General features: G+C 35.7%; 1 protein-coding gene across 4 annotated transcripts in view; it reads right to left on the bottom strand.

The window, feature by feature from the left end:
- Positions 1–19,138, bottom strand: part of LOC143242898 (uncharacterized) — a 247,365-nt gene that overhangs the window by 21,107 nt on the left and 207,120 nt on the right. For all 4 annotated transcript variants that reach the window (XM_076486501.1, XM_076486502.1, XM_076486503.1 and 1 more), the window contains exons 4-5: positions 12,568–12,660; positions 862–996 (exon numbers count right to left, since the gene is read on the bottom strand). In XM_076486501.1, coding sequence (XP_076342616.1) covers positions 862–996; positions 12,568–12,660 — 228 coding nt within the window. The remainder of the gene's footprint in view (positions 1–861; positions 997–12,567; positions 12,661–19,138) is intronic.

Genomic DNA, 19,138 nt, shown 5'->3' with positions numbered 1-19,138 from the left:
GCAGGCATTATAATGTGACTGTCAATCTCACTATTCGTTGATAAAAGAGTAGTCCAAGAGTTGGCAGTGGATGGTGATGACTAGCTGCCTATCCTCTAGTCTTACACTGCTAAATTAGGGACGGCTAGCGCAGACAGTCCTCGTGTAGCTTTGCACGAAATTAAAAAACAAACAAACAAATTTTAACTAAATGTTTTAGATATTAATGATCGACTTTAACTCTCCTAATAATAAAAAAAAACATATTACAAGATACCTCATACTTGTTTTTAACGACATGTATTGGTATTTTCAATTTTAAAAACGTATTTTTACAATACGTGGGCTGAATAGCCAGGTCATAAACTCCTAGGGTTCAGGTATGGCCATTCCTAAATTTACATTACTAACCAAGTAAAAGATAAATAGCCAGCAGAAACTGCCGCCACAAGAAATTTGTTGAGCACTGACTGTCACTCGCTTTCTGAATGTGCGGAATGTATTCTCTGACGTTGTGACCTAGGCAACACTTAATTCGCTCCCAGTTAATAATTGTTTGTGTGTTTAACGTTGCGCAAAGCTACACGAGGGCTATCTGCGCTAGCCGTCCCTAATTTTGCAGTGCAAAACTAGATGGAAGGCAGATAGTCATCACCATCCACCACCAACTCTTGGTCTACTCTTTTACGAAAGAATAGTGGGATTGACCGTAACATTATAACGCACCCACGGCTAAAAGGACGAGCATGTTTGGTGTGACGGAGATTCGAACCCGCGACCCTCGGATTACGAGTCGTGTGCCTTAACTACCTGGCCAAGCCAGGCCCGCTCCGAGATAATAGAGTATATATATTTAACAATTAGTTATAAACATAAATTTACCTGTAGATTATACAACCGAAATATCGAGATAGTGTAGTGTTCTTCAACTTGTCTTTTGTGCAAGGATACCTGGAAATCACCAAACACGCGATGGCATTTGACAGTGTTTTCTGAGAAATATGGCGCACACTGTGGCTGTTGGGAAATGAAAAGTTTGTTACCATTGTTTATATTTTAGCTTTCGAGAAGCTAATAGCTTTCCTCTACTGGACACGTAGTTTTTAGTTTTTTACTTTAATCAAGTTTAAGACATCAATTACCTTGAAGAGATACACAAATAGCGCTATATATATACACACTCTAACACTTGAAGAAGTGCTTTTGTCGTGCTTAATTTGTTAGTTACAGAACTGGAGATATTTATCTCATAATCTACTATAAAATACATGGTGTTTTAGCAAAGATAGATTCTAATACGGGTGTATATAATATTAACGTATAGTTAATCATATATTAAATGTGTACGTATACGTATGCACTACAGTCTATATTTAATCTCACATTGTACGTTTATTCTTTGACCATAAAACTACAATATGAGCTGTTTGCACTCTGTCCACCAGGTGGAATCAAAGTACGGATTTTAGCGTTCTAACTCCATAAACGTATCGCTGATCCAACGAGGACGTCTTAAGTGAACGTATGAGTCCGTAGGTTAATTTATTCCTATATGTAAGGAATTCATAATTATATAAACATTAAACGACTTCAAAATAGAAGAATAACCGTATTGAAAAAATACACAAATATACGATCATTCTGTGCCGAGTAAAACATATATCAAAACACCATAAATATAATATACACTCTCCCACTACATGTAGCCGTTCTTTCGATTTGCCCGAGGTTATTGATGAGGGGATGAAACTTCCTAAAACCGGTATAACTCGGTGATGAATTGTAGATTTTGCTTCGCATTTAGCACTTGTTTTGTTGTTATGCGCAAAGCCACACAAAGGGATATCTGTGCTTTGCCCACTACGGGTATCAAAATCCGAATTTAGCAGTATAAGTCCGCAGACATACCACTGTGCCACTGGGGTGCTCCGCGTTTAGTGTTGTTTGTTTGTTTTTGAATTTTGCGCAAAACTACACGAGGGCTATCTGCGCTAGCCGTCCCTAATTTAGCAGTGTAAGACTTAAAGAGAAGGCAGCTAATCATCACCACCAACCGCCAACTCTTTTCCCAACGAATAGTGGGATTGACCGTCACATTATAACGCTCCCACGGCTGAAAAGGCATGCATGTTTGGTGTGACATATTACAAGTCGAATGGCTTAACCACCTGGCTATACCGTGCCCAAATTTAGTGTATGCTGAATAATTCACAGGATTACATTACTTGGTAACACCAAAGCTACATATTAATAAAATTTTTATAATGCAGAATCAGTGTGTGAGCAAAGACATTTCAAAATACCACACATATAAATACGTTTGTGTGTGTTTTTCTTTTAACATTTTAAGTAAATTGTGTAACTTATAGCTTGCTATTGCGTCAGGCATTCTTTAACCTAACACTTTGTTTTTTCCATAATTATAGTCCTTTAGTTTTAAACTTATTAGGCGCTCTATAACTCATTGGATTTCGTTACACATTTTATAAGTTATTCATCCACTAAAATTACTCGTGGATCTAAGCTTGCTAGTTACAAGTTACCTAATACGAAAATCAAAACATAGAAAGAAATTGGCAAATATATCATCGATACTACAGCTAATTCTGCTAATAACTGCTGAGAAACTAACATGGTCAGGTATTTAGGGCGTTCAACTTACAATCTGAGGGTTGCCTGTTCGAATCCCTGTCACACCGAACATGCTCGTTCTTTCAGCTGTGGGGAGTTATAATGTGATGATTCGTTGATAAAATAGTAGTCCAAGAATTGGCGGTTGGTGATGTTGACTAGCTACCTTTCCTCTAGTCTTTCACTGCTAAATTATGAACGGTTGGTCAAGGTAGCCCTCGTGTAGCTTTGTGTGAAATTCAAAACAAACCAGACCAATAGCTACTGGGAGTTCGTGCATATTTTACATAGAAAAGTAGTGGCTTCACGCAATGTTTTGAATGGTTCTTTTCATTAAGTATTATAAAATTGTTCATCTCGTAAGATGATAAAGTTATGAACTACAGTGGTAGTGAATAGTTTAGGAAAGAAATCGTAATTTGAATATCAGAAATAATTTGGAAACACTTATGGACTCCAGTGGTAGTGAATAGTGTAGGAAAGAAGTCATAATTTGAATATTAGAAATAATTTGGAAACACTTATGGACTCCAGTGGTAGTGAATAGTGTAGGAAAGTGTACAGTGTATCGAATCTACTTTTTGATTGCAGGTAATAAATGCTATTAAACTTGCAAGGCTTGGGGAGATATATTACTTCTCTATTTTGCACTTGGTATACAAAATGTTTACATAACTTTTTAGATTACAATAGGCTGCATGATTTCTTAATAATAGCCTAGATTTACTTAGACATTATGTATTCTTTTTTAACATTTGTATTTCAGTTAGCTACAAAAGAAGTAACTTACTATATTACCTTCATCCCACTGGGTTAGCTACAAAATTACTTTACACTGTTGTTCCCAAATCATTCTCCAGAAATCCGCCACAGTTTCAGGCAAAGGAGTTTGACATGCAATATAGAAGTCCGGTTTTCCTCCATAACCCTATAAATTAAACGCGTGTTTAATTAATATATCTCCATAAAGATCTGAGCAAACTAATGTAATTCACATCTTATTAAACTAGACATGTTGATATTATTCCTTATGAGATCTAAATATATTTAAATTAATGTTCTTAAAGAACTTCCAATATACAATAATCCTCATTTAATTGTTTGTTTTTCTTTGTGAATTTCGAGTAAAGCTGCACGAGAACTATCTGCGCTAGCGTTCCCTAATTTAGCAGTGGAAGACTAGAAGGAAAGCAGCTAGTCATCACCACCCACCGCCAACCCTTGGGCTACTCTATTACTAACTAATAGTGGGATTGACCGTCACATTATAACGCCCCCGCGGCTAAAAGGGCGAGCACGTTTGGTACGACGGGGATTCGAACCCGCGACACTCAGATTACGAGTCGAGTGCCCTAACTACCTGTCCATGCTGGGTCTCTTCATTTAATCATCTACAAAATAAACAAGAAATAATTTGATGTAAACTTTAGAATTTGATGGTCAAGGCAGTAAAACAGAGAAAAGCATTAGCACTTCATATGAAACCACAAGACCAACATCAGAAACTGTTTAGTTTTCAGAAATTAAAGGTGGCTTCTCAGGAACGAATGATAGTTCTGGCTACTACACAATATTCAGGTTTCAGGTCTGTTATGTGATATTTTACAATCTACTGATTTTCTTCACGAATGTCCCCTGTGGGATAACGGTAGGTTTGCAGACTTACAAAGTTAAAATCAGTGGTTCTGACTTTTAAACATATATAACACTCACGGTATTAATGTAGTTGAAGAGAAATGGAAGCTACTGTCGTTTACTTTTCAGAATTGACAAATTAAGAATTTGTTTTTCTAATTTGACATGAGAAGAATTAACGCTCAGTCACAATTAGAATATCGGCAGTTAATTAGTAAGAAACTGCGGTCGTTCTGCGACTCAACAATTAGTAGCACATACTCATTGTTTGTTTGTTTTTGAATTTCGCACAAAGCTATTCGAGGGCTATCTGTGCCAGCCGTCCCTAATTTAGCAGTGTAAGACTAGAGGGAAGGCAGCTAGTCATCACCACCCACCGCCAACTCTTGGGCTACTCTTTTACAAACGAATAGTGGGATTGACCGTAACATTATAACGCCCCACGGCTGAAAGGGCGAGCACGCTTACGCTGACGGAATCTGAACCAGCGACACTCAGATTACTAGCCACTGGTTCATGAGCATTTCTTGTTTTCAAAGATTAACAAATAGTGACTCTCTCAACATGTTAATTATCGAAAACTAGTGTCCAAGTTTTGAAACTTTTCCAATTTCGTAGATGTAGTAGGTAATGATTGTTACATGGAGCTGTTGAGCCATTTCTCACAGTCAACTTTGGATTGCTTCAAATATTAAAATATTGACATTGAGAAAAGGCATAAATTTGCAAGTTCTTTTCTTCAAACCGAATGACAACTTTTGCATAAAACGTTATTTACTTTCCTACCTAATATTCTCTGTGACAATTCTTTGTATCATTAAAGTTTTGTGCTCTGGTAGTCATCACTATGGCCACAATTTTGTGTGCGCAGTATCCCTAATGTGTTTCTTTAAGTATTTGTTATACACACATACACGTGCCATCACTGAACAATTCCCTCTTACTGTTGCAAACAGGCTCAATGTTGGTGACTTTCATATCAGTCATCGAACATGAGGTATACTGAGCGGGAACTAGACTGTTATAAAAACAAAGTAATTTTTCATATTTTACTTGGGTGCTTCACACGCTTCTTTGTTTGTCTACCCCTCACTCTAGAGTAATGGGACAATTTTTTGGCCTGCATTTTAAGTTTATCCTACTGCTGGTTATGAAGATTACTACTGCCAACTATACAGTTAAAATATTTAATGAAGATCACAACACTTTTTTACATTCTATATAAAATATAAAGGTCAGATCACATTTGTGAAATTGCCTAGTTTTAAGTGGAGGAAATTGATAAAGACAATGAATTTCATGGTATCATTAGTTTTTACAAAGTATATAATTGTTTACAAGTAACTTCTCTTAGGAATTAAAACCAACAATCCTATCACACACGTAAATGGAAGAACTCAATGAAAGTATTTATATTTAAAAGAGTATCTTAAATGTATGTTCTATTTATCCTGTATATTTCCATACATGTCCATTACAAATGTTTGGTACCTTCATTATTTTGTACCATTTACATTTTTGACAAGCAAGTACATCTGCATACTTTCTCTTTTTTTACAGAAAAACATATTTCAAGGGACGTAATACTTTAGGTATAAACATTTCAAATGTAAAATATTTTTCGAAAACAAATATCAGTATCATGAGAAAGAGTAAGAAAAAGAAAAAAATCATTTGTCTTAGAAATCTTATATACAACAACATGCACACTATATTTCATCAGGAACACTATTTAACATAAGTATAGAAGGTATGAAATTTCTGCATTTTAGAAACTTAAATTAGGTTCATTCTGAAGGAACTTCAAACAAACCTTCTAATTAACAGATGTTCTACAATCAATAGCAATTCAAATTGGCTTGAAATAAAAGTTTCTACCTTTATACTTGAAAATTATAGTGAGTATAATTATCTTGATACTGTAAGTCCTAAAACCAAATCAAATTCCTGAAACAAGAATTGTTGAACCCTTTACAAGTGAAATATATTTATCTGTAACTTGGTAATCACATTCAAAATTTATTTTCCTTAAACTTTTGTCCAGAGTAAAACTTAGTTTGCGCAAACTACAATGACAAGAAATGTTATAATATTTTTAACTCATTCTGGGATAGTTCAATAGTCAAGAGACAGGGTTAAAATCTCCCTTAGGTAAAAATATTTTCATATAGCTACTTACCTCTGCACCACTAAGAGCTATTCACTTACATACAACTATCACATGCCATCAACCTTGAACAAGCTCCCACGTGCATTATAACAGCTTATGACGATCACACTGCTGTAGCCCTCAACCAATGGGAAGGTCACACAATCTCTATATAAGCACAAGTTTTCTCTTGACAAGGCAAAGAAAATGAACTGGATGTCAGAAAGATCAGGAAAGAATTGTCTGTTTTATTTGTTTTGTTTTTATAAGAGTTCAGAATTGGCTATGTCAATTATATTCCCAGAAAACTTTCATTTCAACACTGGTCTCTTAGAAGGAGGAGATTGGTTTAATATTTTCCATTCTCCTATGTTCAATACAGATTTTGTTAAGTCATACCTGTGAGGTAAAGACAGCAACTTGGTGGTTTCCCATGGCACCAGGAATGAGAAGTGTAAGATGATTTTCTTCATGTAACATTGTATCAGATGACTATCACCTTCTTCCATCCATTTTATTTTTTCTTATCAATGAGGAATTTTCAATTTGTTGAAATGTGTACATTAATCAAGGTACCATAATACGTATATATATAAACCACATTAAAATGACTGGAAAATAAAACAAACAAAAGTCATCACACTAGATCTTCTGGGTATATTGGAGAATAAAAATTGGTAGGAGGCAAAATCCATAGAAAAGGAAACTGCATAATTATATAAGTTATGGAAGACAAATGTGTTACTTTTAGTTCACATACCAGTCTGTGAGATCGCCAAAGACAAACAACGAATAGAGGCTGTGCTATGTTGAAACTGGCAGGAGATGCAAAAATGTCTATGGTCTGACTCACCCAAAGAAGAATATGCAAGATGGATCAGTTAGTGATCCCAAACAGTTAAAGCAGAAAAGGATAAATCAAGAGACCTCTCTAACGAAAAGAGTGATTCAGAGATGATAAAAAATGACAGGATAAGAATTAATTGATTAATTTAGTGTTTTATGGCACAAAGCAGCTGGCTATCTGCGCCAAACATCCAGTAAAAAGGTAAAAAAAATTAAATGTAGTAAAATACATAAAAGGAAATGATGGTGAAACAAAACATCATTGAAAAACAGAAAAAGCATAAAACCAATGTTGACACCTAGTCAACATAGCAAAATGGTAATGATCATAACCTGCCAGGAAGACTCACAGGTAAGTTCAAGAACCACTGTCAGTCATCTGAAGTTGGCCTTTTCAGTCCTGGTTCCAAGTTATGTGTCATAGCAGCCACGAACAAAATGTAAAATAGAAGTTTTAAAAGACATATAGCAAAATCGAATTAATGAGTAGCCAAATGTCCAGTAAAAAGGTAAAAGGAAAGTAAATGGAGTAAAATTTGTAAAGGAAACAAAGGTAAAACAAAACAGCAATTAAAACAGATATTTTATAAAACCAATGTTGACATCCAGTCTACAAAGTTGTAAAGGATTTTTTGTAGCACAATGGTAATGATCATAACCCGCCAGGAAGACTAACACCGTCAGTCACCTGAAGTTGGTCTTTCCAGTCCTGGTTCTGGGTTATGTGTCATTAAGGCCAGTACTAAAAGGTAAAGTAATAAAAGTGTTAATTGACATGTAGCAAAAATGTAATAACAACTCCCCAGGACGACTAACGGGTAGTTCAAACAGCAGCGTTAGTCATCTGAAGTTGGCCTTTCCAGTCCTGGTGTCGAAGTTATATATGCTCTGGCCATTTTACAATGTCAAATGGAACTAGAGAGGAGGAAACTGTAAAAGGGAACCACAATTAAAAGGTGAAATGAATAAATATTCAACACTTAAATGAGATTAAAAGATTAATAGCCATTAAAAAACTAAAACTTTATCAAGGTGAACAGTGTCACCATCACCAATAACACTGTCCAATGTTACAGATAAACCCTAGGAAAAACATGTTTAAAATAGTGCTGTCGTTGAGAATCGTAACAGCAGCTGCTGTATAATACAGCCAGTTACCGCTGCCACATAGTCGTCTATTGATGGCTGATTTACAATGGCAGGATCAAGTTCTGCGAGAGCAGTGAAAGTGGACCAGTCTGCCTGATCCAGCTTCCACCGGGCACACGGGTAGGATGGCATCGACCACGGCCATTCTCTCTCAAAAGGATCGGAAAATGATCACTGCCTAGTGGATTACTGTCAACCCTCCATGAAAAATGGGAGAATAATGAAGGGGAGCAAACTGAGAGATCAATAGTAGTAAAGGACTGACTAGGTGCATGAACATAAGTGGAAGAACCAGTATTGAAAGAGAAAGATTGTGATCAGAGAGCATACGCTCTACAGAACGACCCCTCCTATCAATAAAAGCACTTCCCCAGAGGGGATGATGTTCATTAAAGTCCCCCAGGATTAGAAATGGAGATGGTAACTGTTCAACGAGAGCATCAAGGTATGATTGATCATATGTCTCTCCAGGGGACAGGTAGAGAGAACAAACAGTGATGGTATGGCCCAAGGAAACACGGATGGCTACGGCCTCCAAGGGTGTGTTGAATGACAAAGACAGGGTGGGCAGATGCTGATCAACCAACAGTGCCACTCCTCCATGTACTCGTCCATCACTCAGCCTAAAATTTCTGTACAGAGAAAACTGCCGAATGGTGACTGTATCAGCAGGTTTGAGAAATGTTTCTTGTAAGGAAAGACAAACAAGATGGTAGGAAGCAATAAGTGTTTTGATAACATCCAGATTAGAAGATAAACCTCGACAGTTCCATTGTATCAAGGTGGCCATTTTTAAGAACGGGTAGGTGAAATGGCTGGAGAACCCTTCTGTTTATGACCACGTCTTTTTTCCTTACTGTCCTTAGTCAGAGGAGGTCTATCAACCTCTGTGGATCCTGCCCTGGGCCGAGTGGGCAGGTCTTTGTTATTGGAAGGGGATTCCAGTGACTGAGGACGTGAACGAATGATTGTTTTGCCTCTTGGGGTGGGAGAAAAAGATGTATCAGAAGAAATGCCTGTATATGAAACTGAAGGATGTGGATCTTCAGGTTTGTTGGAATGTATGGGTGGAACAGAGACAGAGATGGGTGTTGAAGTCGATTCATCGACCTGTTTAACCATGCAGGTCAAAAGGATTTTCATTGGCTTTAAAAACGATTCTCTTGGAGGCACAGAGAGATCTGTCTGCACTCCCACTGTAGTTGTGGAATGAAATGCAGCAGCATATGTCCGAGATAAAGTGATGGGCAGCACTTTCCGAGCCTCGGGATAACTAATGTTATGTGTCCTTTTCAAACCCTGCACCCATTTTTCCTCCAACTATTTTGAGCAAGAACGAAAGTAGGAAGGGTGAGAACCATTGCAGTTGACACAATGTGGGTCCATGTCACAGTCATAGGCATCGTGGTCCTTGCCACCACAACGACCACATGTCAGGGAACCACGACATGATGTCTTTGAGTTGCCGAATCTCTGACATTGGAAACATTGGAGAGGGTTTGGAATGTATGGCGCACCCTGCATATGAGATAACCTGCCTTGATGGTGGCAGGTGCACGTGATGATGTAAATGTCAAAACGAGGGTATTTGTTGGCAGTGTATCTCCATCTTTGTGAGTGGAGATGCGCGCCTCACTGCAGAAACTCCTTGAGTGGAGAGACCAGCGAGAATCTCTGATTCGGGGATGTTCTTCAAATCCCTCTCAACAATAATTCCTCGTGATGAATTCAAGGTAGCATGAGGGGTAACCTCAATCGGTACATCTCCAATTGCCTTTGAATTCAAGAGGAGTTCACTGTGTTGGGATATGGATGTTTCAACCAATATGTCTCCAGATCAAAGCTTCTTTATTGACTTTGGAGAGCCAGAAAGTCCCTCTAGTCCTTTCTGAATAAAAAAGGGGACAATTGCCCTAAAGGTATTTCCGAAAGAGAATGTAATATAAGAAAATGAGGTACGTGTGTTACAGATGTTGAAGATTGCTGTTCAGAGTCTTCAAGACGTGGTCGCTTACCTATTGACTGTTTTTTCACTATTTTATTTAAGTTTTTTGAAGGAGGATCCATAGGAAAAAAGACAAATTTCGGAACCCACTGACCCCACCCAGCATGGAGTCCTACGAGGGGATGCACTACAAAGTCATGCAAGGACAATGCAGCAACGCCAGGATTTTGTGAGGATTATACCCAAACACCAGCATCAGGCACAACGCCCACAACACCTGTTGAGAACTTCCAACACTGGTACTTGGTTGACTCTAGCCCAAGTGGACCAGCTGATTGACCCAAGGGGGGGCACCCAAAGGCCGCCCATCTACAGGAATTCAAGGTCAAAGTGGTGTATTAGGGTTGGACCCCTCAACCACCAAGATCCACTTCTCCCCTTCACAGGTTGCCACGCACGGCAAACATGTGGGTGGATGTTTACATCCCAGAGAAGGTAACCAGACAAAACAGAACCTTACCTGGGAGGTCCCCTCACCAAGTACAGGAATCCACACTGAGGGAACAGTATAAAAAACCAACTTTATGAGGACAACAAAAGACTAGAATAAAAATCCATAGTAGAGTGGGAGACAGATTCTATAATTCCTTCTGTTAATAATGAAGATACAGAAGATCAGTGAGAAGTAGATAGAAAATAGAACAATAAGAAAGGTAAAGTATGAAAAAAGAAGATTGAAATTATGAGATAGGACATACAAAGCCCCAGGTTGTTAGAGAAGAAAGTAAACAGGAAGATGAAGTGAGAGAGGAAGGCACTGACAGGACCAAAGACTGGGACTGGTTCCAAAGAAGAATAACCTCTGAAGTCTAAACCCTGGATTCCAAAGGGTTAGGAGCAATTTCAAAAGACAGAAATATAAAAAACAATAGACAAGACAAAGCACCTAGATATAAAATGAAGGGATATGAACACCAAACTTAGGAAATACCAAAAACAAATAAATCAGAACAAAGAGAGAAGGGGAAAAGTGAAACTAAAGTAACAAACTGATTTTAAACCATCTGTATACTAGGGAATAGAAGTATGGTTCAAAATATGTTTGGCAATGAAAATAGTACAACCAATTGGAAGTATCAACCTTCCTCAGATGATTCAGAGAAAGGTAACAGGCAGAGGTGGTAATAAAACATTGTGTGGTGGGCTGATCAGTAGAGACAGCAACGTCAATCTATGACATACTGAACTCAGTCAGCTACACCTAAATATGAAGACCAAAAACAAGAATGCCAGACTGTATATTCCCAAAAAGTAGAGCCAGTGGAACCCAGTGTACAGACTCTGAACTGGAGAAGTGTGGAAAGACCCTGTTCAGGGCTGAAGTATCAGATGTTGAACAGCATACAGCATGTTCAAGGCCAAGGTCCTGAGAGAAACTTAGATAAAGAGACAAAGAGTCCAGTTTTGAACAAAAAATCAATCTGCCTCATAACAGCTCCAAAATGTTCAGTGCCCTTGTTCACTTCGTATTTCAGTCGGTTGGATAAGTTTTACTACTGTGTATATTTCACAGTTATATCATTAGACAGGGTCAGAAAGACATTGTAAAGTAAAAGCAGCCAAATTGGAAATGTTTAGAAAACTGAGGCTGTGCAAAAATAAAATTGTTATTGCATTTTCACAATCTGCAATTATTATGTACTTCAACACTTGTTTCACTACTTTCATTACAGTTGGTGTTATGGTAGAGAAGATAAGAGAGCAAGTTTAAAGATCTATGAAAAATAAAAAAATGATATTCATTTCAAGGCATAATGAGTAATGTAAATTAAGCATAAAAACCATTAGGTGAACACAAGTAATTTTATTCTTAGCATAACAAATCACACTTTACACAGAATTACTTGACAGAGAATTCATAAATTAAAGGATAAATGTTTTATGAAAGCAATTTTCTCTAAATATAATTTAAGTTTGCAAAAGGAATGTAACGTTTAGATAAACATTTGCCAAAACTCATGATGATACACTTTGTATATTTAGAATATTTCAGTAGTTTATGTAATTTCATGTTTACATGGAGATTACAAAACTGGTCAGAATGACCAAGCACACATACAGGTTTAATAGAGTATAATCTAATTGACAATGGAATATGCATGTGGATCACAATCAGTTGCCTAAATGTTTTAGTTTGAAGTACATTTTTTTTAAATTCTTTAGATACACTTACCATTTTGGAAACTTCTAGTAAGCCTAATTTTCTTTTCACTTTTGATAAAACACCACCAGTGACTTCATCAGGAAAACTGCTCTTGATTGGATGCTGTAAACAATTACTTTTCATAAATGTACTTGCTACAGTTAATTTTAAACATGAGTGAGGAATAAAATCAGGGAGAATGTTTGTAATACATAATATATAGTTTGTTTTTCAATGTCCTAAAACTAATCTTTTTGTTAAAATACAGCTTAATACTAACTATTTGGTTTTGGATACTTTTGTTTTAAGGTGGTTAATTACCTCAGACTCATTTCAGTTAGATTCTTAACCATAATGTTGGCAAGTCTTTCTGCAATTTTATATCAAATCTTATTTCTTTATTGAAGAAATTATATTGAAATAAATAAAGTTTATAATCTTAAAATCCCTTTCTATGGGAAAAGATTAAGTGTAGAAAATCTTAGTGATTTACATAAAAAACATAATTAAAGAAAAAGTTATTAATTCAAATTCTGTTAAACATTTATGAAACAAAAAGTAACGTCTGAATTACAAGGTGACAAGTGCCTCTAGGATCAAACTACTTCATGAGAAAGATAATCAATACATCTTGCTCTGATCCACCAAATACTTATGAAGTAGTATACAGCTTTGGTCTTCTTACACAAGAAGGAATAGTGATGTATAAAGGACTGTTCAGAGTGATGCAACTTAAACAGATTATCAAGTAAAAACGAGGAAGTTATCTTTCTATTCAAGTCACTAGTTGGTCCTCGATAGTCTTCACTTGAAATATTGTGTGAGCTTTGTCTGAGTAATGACAGTGATTTGTTGTAAATTGTTCACACCACAGCTACTAAAATTACTCCAGGGATGGAAAGGTTATATTAAGATCTCTTTATAAAAGATCAACAGACAAGGTTTTCTGTATGTTTAAGTGGGTGATACTAATGAATCAGGGAAATAATCCTGTCAGTGTACTATGTAGTGCTGGCTTGTGACTCTTCACCATATTTTATGCACAATATCTTAAGGAAGATGCAGAGGCATGCTCCCCAAGAAATATTTAAAATCAGAAACACCATTCTCTCTATTTTCTGGTCTCTTTTAAAATGATTAAATTTGCAATGAACATGTGATTTAGTAAGGTGTAAAACATCTTTTCATGAATGTTATTACTCTTCTTCCTTCAGTAACATGAATCTCGATCACACCCAATATGCTCGCTATTTCAGCCATATGAACTTCATAATGTAGCACTTAATTGCACTATTAGTTGGTAAAAGAGTTGTCCAATAGTTGACGGTGAGTGATGTTGACTAGCTACCTTCCCATTTGCCTTACACTACTAAATTTGGGACGGCTAATGCAGATAGCCCTTGTGTAGCTTTGCATGAAATTCAAAATAACACTGAACACAATATTCCAAATGTTTGCTCTTAAGTTATATAATATACCTGCCAGGCGAGTTGTTTAAAGAATTTTCATAACAATAATTGTGATTATCTAACAAGTATTATTGTCAAACAATAATATTTTGCAATAAAATCAGCGTAATCTTTAGCCCTTGGTGAGCTCAGCAGATAGCCCAATGTGACTTTGCTATAAGAAAACACACACACAAACACGTAATCTTAATATTTTTCCATCTCATTTTAAATTTGTATATTTTGAATTGAAATCAAAGCTGTTTCCAACTTGAATTGTGGTTCTGTGGCATTACCACAAATTTTTCACCTTCTAGTTTCTGTACTTTGTCAGCTTTAGGCATTTAATCGAAACTTCTATAATACATTATTTGTCTGACATCTTTGTTGCTTCTAAGCATTGTAAAATCACGTGCTTACATTAAAATATCATCAATGAATTAGTTTCTTAGCAACACAGAAATTAGGAAACTTTTATAACCTTAGTTACATAAAACATTTAAATTTTAGTGCAAATAGATATAAAGTTATAGTGGAGATGAAATTATATTTACAAACATTTATTATCACACTCGGTGCTTTAATAACCGCAATGCCCACACAAACAAGAGTTAAACGTGAAGGTATTGAACTCAACGCCTTGAACAGCTTTTTGTATTAAGTAGCTAATATCTATTACTGAGTATATCTTTCACTTTCGGACGACTAATTTAGGGATGGCTCGCGCAGCCACTCTCATGTAGCTTTGTGCGAAATTCAAAGAAACAAATCTTTAATTTTGATCTAGGAAGATATCTTTATCTGTAGGATCAACGTGTCAATGAGAAAGCAAAATTTGAGAATAAATAGAGCACTTAGTATTGTTCTCTCTCTTGGGTTTTGAGTATCATATGTACTCTGGAGGGTCAGGTGCTCTTTGACCTCTTCTGCTGTTCTTTATTTATATGATCATGCAGTGTTGGTTGGTGTTAGTTCCTGTTTTAGAGTCAGAGTGGGCTGAATTTACTCCGACCCTTTTAAGATCAATGTCCATGTACTGGTATACATATACAGATATTATTTTGCCTTGTCAGTAAGAAGTCTAGTTTGATGGTGGCCCTTTTTTAAATATATATTATTATTTTATCTTTTTTTTCATTCATTTTGTGTGTGTTTAAAATATGTGTTGATCGGGTAGAAGTGTTTAGGACTACCTTCATCATGTACGAGGTACCTCTCTAGTTCGCTTAATAATTCATTTTTCATCCAATCTTTATCAAAATACTTTTTTGTACGATGTAAGAGTCTATTTGGTATGGTTGGTATGTTTAAATATTTGTGTATGAATTTGAATGTTGCTTCTCTGGGAACTCTATATGCTGTTGTGAGGAGTGTGTTTTGAATTGTTTGCAACTTCATTTTAATTGTTTTGTCACTTACTATGCTGGAGCTGCATAGTCATTTACTGGTCTGATGCATGTTTTGTATATTTTTCGTGTATTGTCTGTTGATGCTCCACTATTCTTGCAAATAAGACTCCAAGCATAGTTGGTTCTTCGCCAGACTTTAATTTCGTTTACATGGTTAATTTTGTGTCATAGGCTAGACTTAGAAATTTTGCCAATGTGGTAGGCAGAAGTATTGTTCCATTCACATATACTTCAGGCTGAAGTATTTTTTGTATCTTGTCAACTATGTAAAGACAAGTTGCGTTTTTGCTGAATTTATTTTTATTTTGTATTTTTGACAATAATCGTTTATTCTGTTTAGTTGTTGTTGTTGTATGTTTATGGCTGCTGTTGTTGGTGCTGTGGCACTTTTCGATACTGCCACATCATCAGCAAACTATGAGGAGAATCCATGCTTAGGATCCTTCAATGGCAAATTGTTTACATACATGATGAAGAGTACAGGGCTGACCACCCCTCCCTGAAGTACACCAGCTTCTGGAGTAAAGTACTCAGAAAAGGTTCCCTCTACATTTACTCCACATTTTCTATTTTTCAAAAAGGAAGATAACCAGCGAATAATTCCACGCGGTAGTCACATTTCCTTCACATGTAACCGTAGACCATTGTGCCATGCAGTATCAAATGCTTTCTCAATGTCAAGAAACCAGGAGACAGTGCATTGGTTTTGTTAAAGCTGTCGACTATCTCTTCAGTGAGTCTGACTAAGTGGTCAGTTGTTGTCTAAATTTTCTGAATACGTTTTGTTCTTCTGGTAACTTTCATGTTATCTCCAAGAATGTGGAGAGTCTGTTACTGACTATTCTCTCAAGAATTTTGCCTACACAGCTGATCAGGCTGATTGGTCAGTAGCCATTAGGTTTATCTGCTGGCTTTCATACCTTAGGGAACATTAGTATATTAACATGCATCCAAGAAATTGGTATGTGTTCTGAGGATAGTGATAAGTTAAAAGTGCTTTTGGTGATCAAACAATTTCGGAGTGCCCTTTTTTGGGAGGATGGCTTGTATCTCATCTTCACCCAGAGATTTGTTTCTGTGTTTTTTATTGCTTCAAGAAGTTCATGTATGAATATTTCTTTCATTAGGATCGTGTCTTCATAGTTTATGATGTGTCTTGTATTTGCCTCAGATACACCTGTTAAGAAAAATTGGTTCAAATTGTTCTTTGTTGTTTAGTATATAATTTGTGACTTTGTTGTAAAATAAGCATTTATATCCAGATCTGTATGCATTTTAAATGTATTCTGTGGTTGGTTCACTTAATTTTGTTTGTTTCAAATTTTGCACAAAGCAACACGTGGACCTGCTGCGCCAGCCGCCTTTAATTTAGCAGTGTAAGACCAGAGAAATGGCAGCTTGTCATCACCATCCACCACCAACTCTTGGGGTACGCTTTTACCAACGAATGTGGGATTGACCGTCACATTATAACAAAGCCGTGCCTAAAAGGTCGAGCGTGTTTGGTGTGATGAGGAATCAAACTCGTGATCCTCAGATTACGAAGTCGAGTGCCTTAAACACCTGGCTATGCTGGGCTATTTACAAAAAAAAGAATACTGAACAAAATTTGTGTAGATATTATAATGTACATCAATTAATTGATAAAGAAGTGACTGAAAACAGAAAGGAAAAGAAAACCTCTAGAAAATTGTTAAACCTTCTCAAGTGTGAAAACATTTAAAACTTTGCTAAACTAGTTTAAACACCTGGCCATGCCGGATCTGTTTACTCTCTTCTGTAAAGATGATAAACTCAAGATTTCGTAAATAATTTTAATATTTTTGGAATATCTTCTTTCAAACATTTCCAGTCACTTTATGTTTTTCTCTTATTGTGAAAATGTGTTGTTCTTATAGCAAAGCAACAACAGGAAATCCTCTCTGTCTACCAATGGGAAATCAAACGCCTGATTTTAGGATTGTAAATCCTTACTTATCATTAATTATGAATGTATTTTGAGTTGAAACCTGTTGTGATTTACAATACCACATATATATTTTAGGCTCATAACAAATTATTGACTACTTTTCTTCAGGAAAGCTCATAAATCAAAAATCCTGTTAGATATAAACAAAGTTTAACAAATGTAGTTGATAGTTTATCTTGCTCTGCACCTATTTAATAAAAGTATTTTATTGACTTCTAGAAGTTTGGTATAATAATATTAATGCCATATCAGTTCAAAACAACCCAACCTCGTTGCACAGCGATATGTCGGTAGACTTCAAGTGTTAAAAATCGAAGTCTCGATATCTGTTATCCATGGTGGACAGAGCACAAATAGCTTATTGTTTAGTTTTATGTTTATTTTGTAGGGTTGTATCGCTTCTCTGTCTTCATGAGTCATTAACTTTGAAGTGGAGTCGTGCTTATCCTATTTACTAGTACAAATACTTAGCATACATATGATGTAAAATTTGAGGACTTAATTTATTATTTATAATTTATCAACATCTACTGGTCCCCTAGTAGAACTGGTATCAACAGAAACAAAAGTATGAGAAGCAATTCTCTCCCAAAGCAAACAACTTGGAAGCATGAAAAGTAGTGGAAAACTAAAACTCCTGAAATGGTGTGGAGTATGACAGACTAAAAAAAAAAGTGTTAAAACAAAGAAAAACAGAGTCCAAATGTCTTCTTATTTATTACATTCTCACTTAGAAATATTGTTTTACTGAAAAGAAGAAGAAATCACTGGCAAAACCCATGAATCTAATTTCCTGAAAATTAAAGTCTGCATATAACGTTGAACTAAATTCCTGGAAATCTTACCAGAAGCATGTTCAGCTATAATGGGAATTTCTATCGTCAATACACTGATCATATATTACTGCAGCAGTAATTTGGTTTATCAACATATTAGATACCCAGAGCTCTCATGATTGTGAACAAATGTTCTTAATGTAAGGCTCAAGGAAAAGAGGAAAATATCAAAGACAGGAATTTTGTTTCTTTTGTTGTTGTGGTTTTATTTCTGAAAATATTCTTGACTATTTGAAAGCTGCAGGAATATTCTTCTATGACATCATATGTTTATTCTGGTTTATCAAGTGCAGTATGTAATACTTAACTGATTGAAATCAAACTTATTTATTAGATAAAAATTCATCTTGACAAAAAATATAGAATTTAAACTTTTATATTTGAAAAGAAAGATATAAACCCTTAACAGAATTAGATTTATCTTCATTAATATTCTACAAGGTACAACTGAAGATTGCCATTTAAACACTTAAAATGTTTAAGTTGTTTAACACTAATAATACAAACACAGAAAACCATACAGTTGATTTAAAAGACCTTTATACTTCACATTTTAGTAGATAATAGATGCATAGATAAAAATAAACTACATTACCTTCATCTCTCAAGTCCATGTAAATACTCTTCTTTTCACTTGTAAAAAAAATACAGTGCAGATTTAGGATCAGTTCCTGAAATTAAAATAGTTTTTCACCTTTCTGCAAGAGATGAATATAACTGAACTGTAGCCATGTTGAGAGTAACAAGATAAAACACTTCAATGCTGTGGTGTGTGATTTACATTAAGCAGACTTTTATCACTTGTTTTATTCACCCTAAGAATATCAGTGACCTAACTATTGAAAAAACACAAAAAAATTATGAAAACTAATTTAATATCAAAAATAGCTATGTACAATATATGAATTCATGCTTTCAGTTAATATGTACACACACTTG

Source organism: Tachypleus tridentatus, unplaced genomic scaffold (genome assembly GCF_004210375.1).
Source record: "Tachypleus tridentatus isolate NWPU-2018 unplaced genomic scaffold, ASM421037v1 Hic_cluster_2, whole genome shotgun sequence".
In the NCBI taxonomy this organism is placed as follows: Eukaryota; Metazoa; Arthropoda; class Merostomata; order Xiphosura; family Limulidae; genus Tachypleus; species Tachypleus tridentatus.
This window is presented reverse-complemented; position numbering and strand designations above follow the sequence as displayed.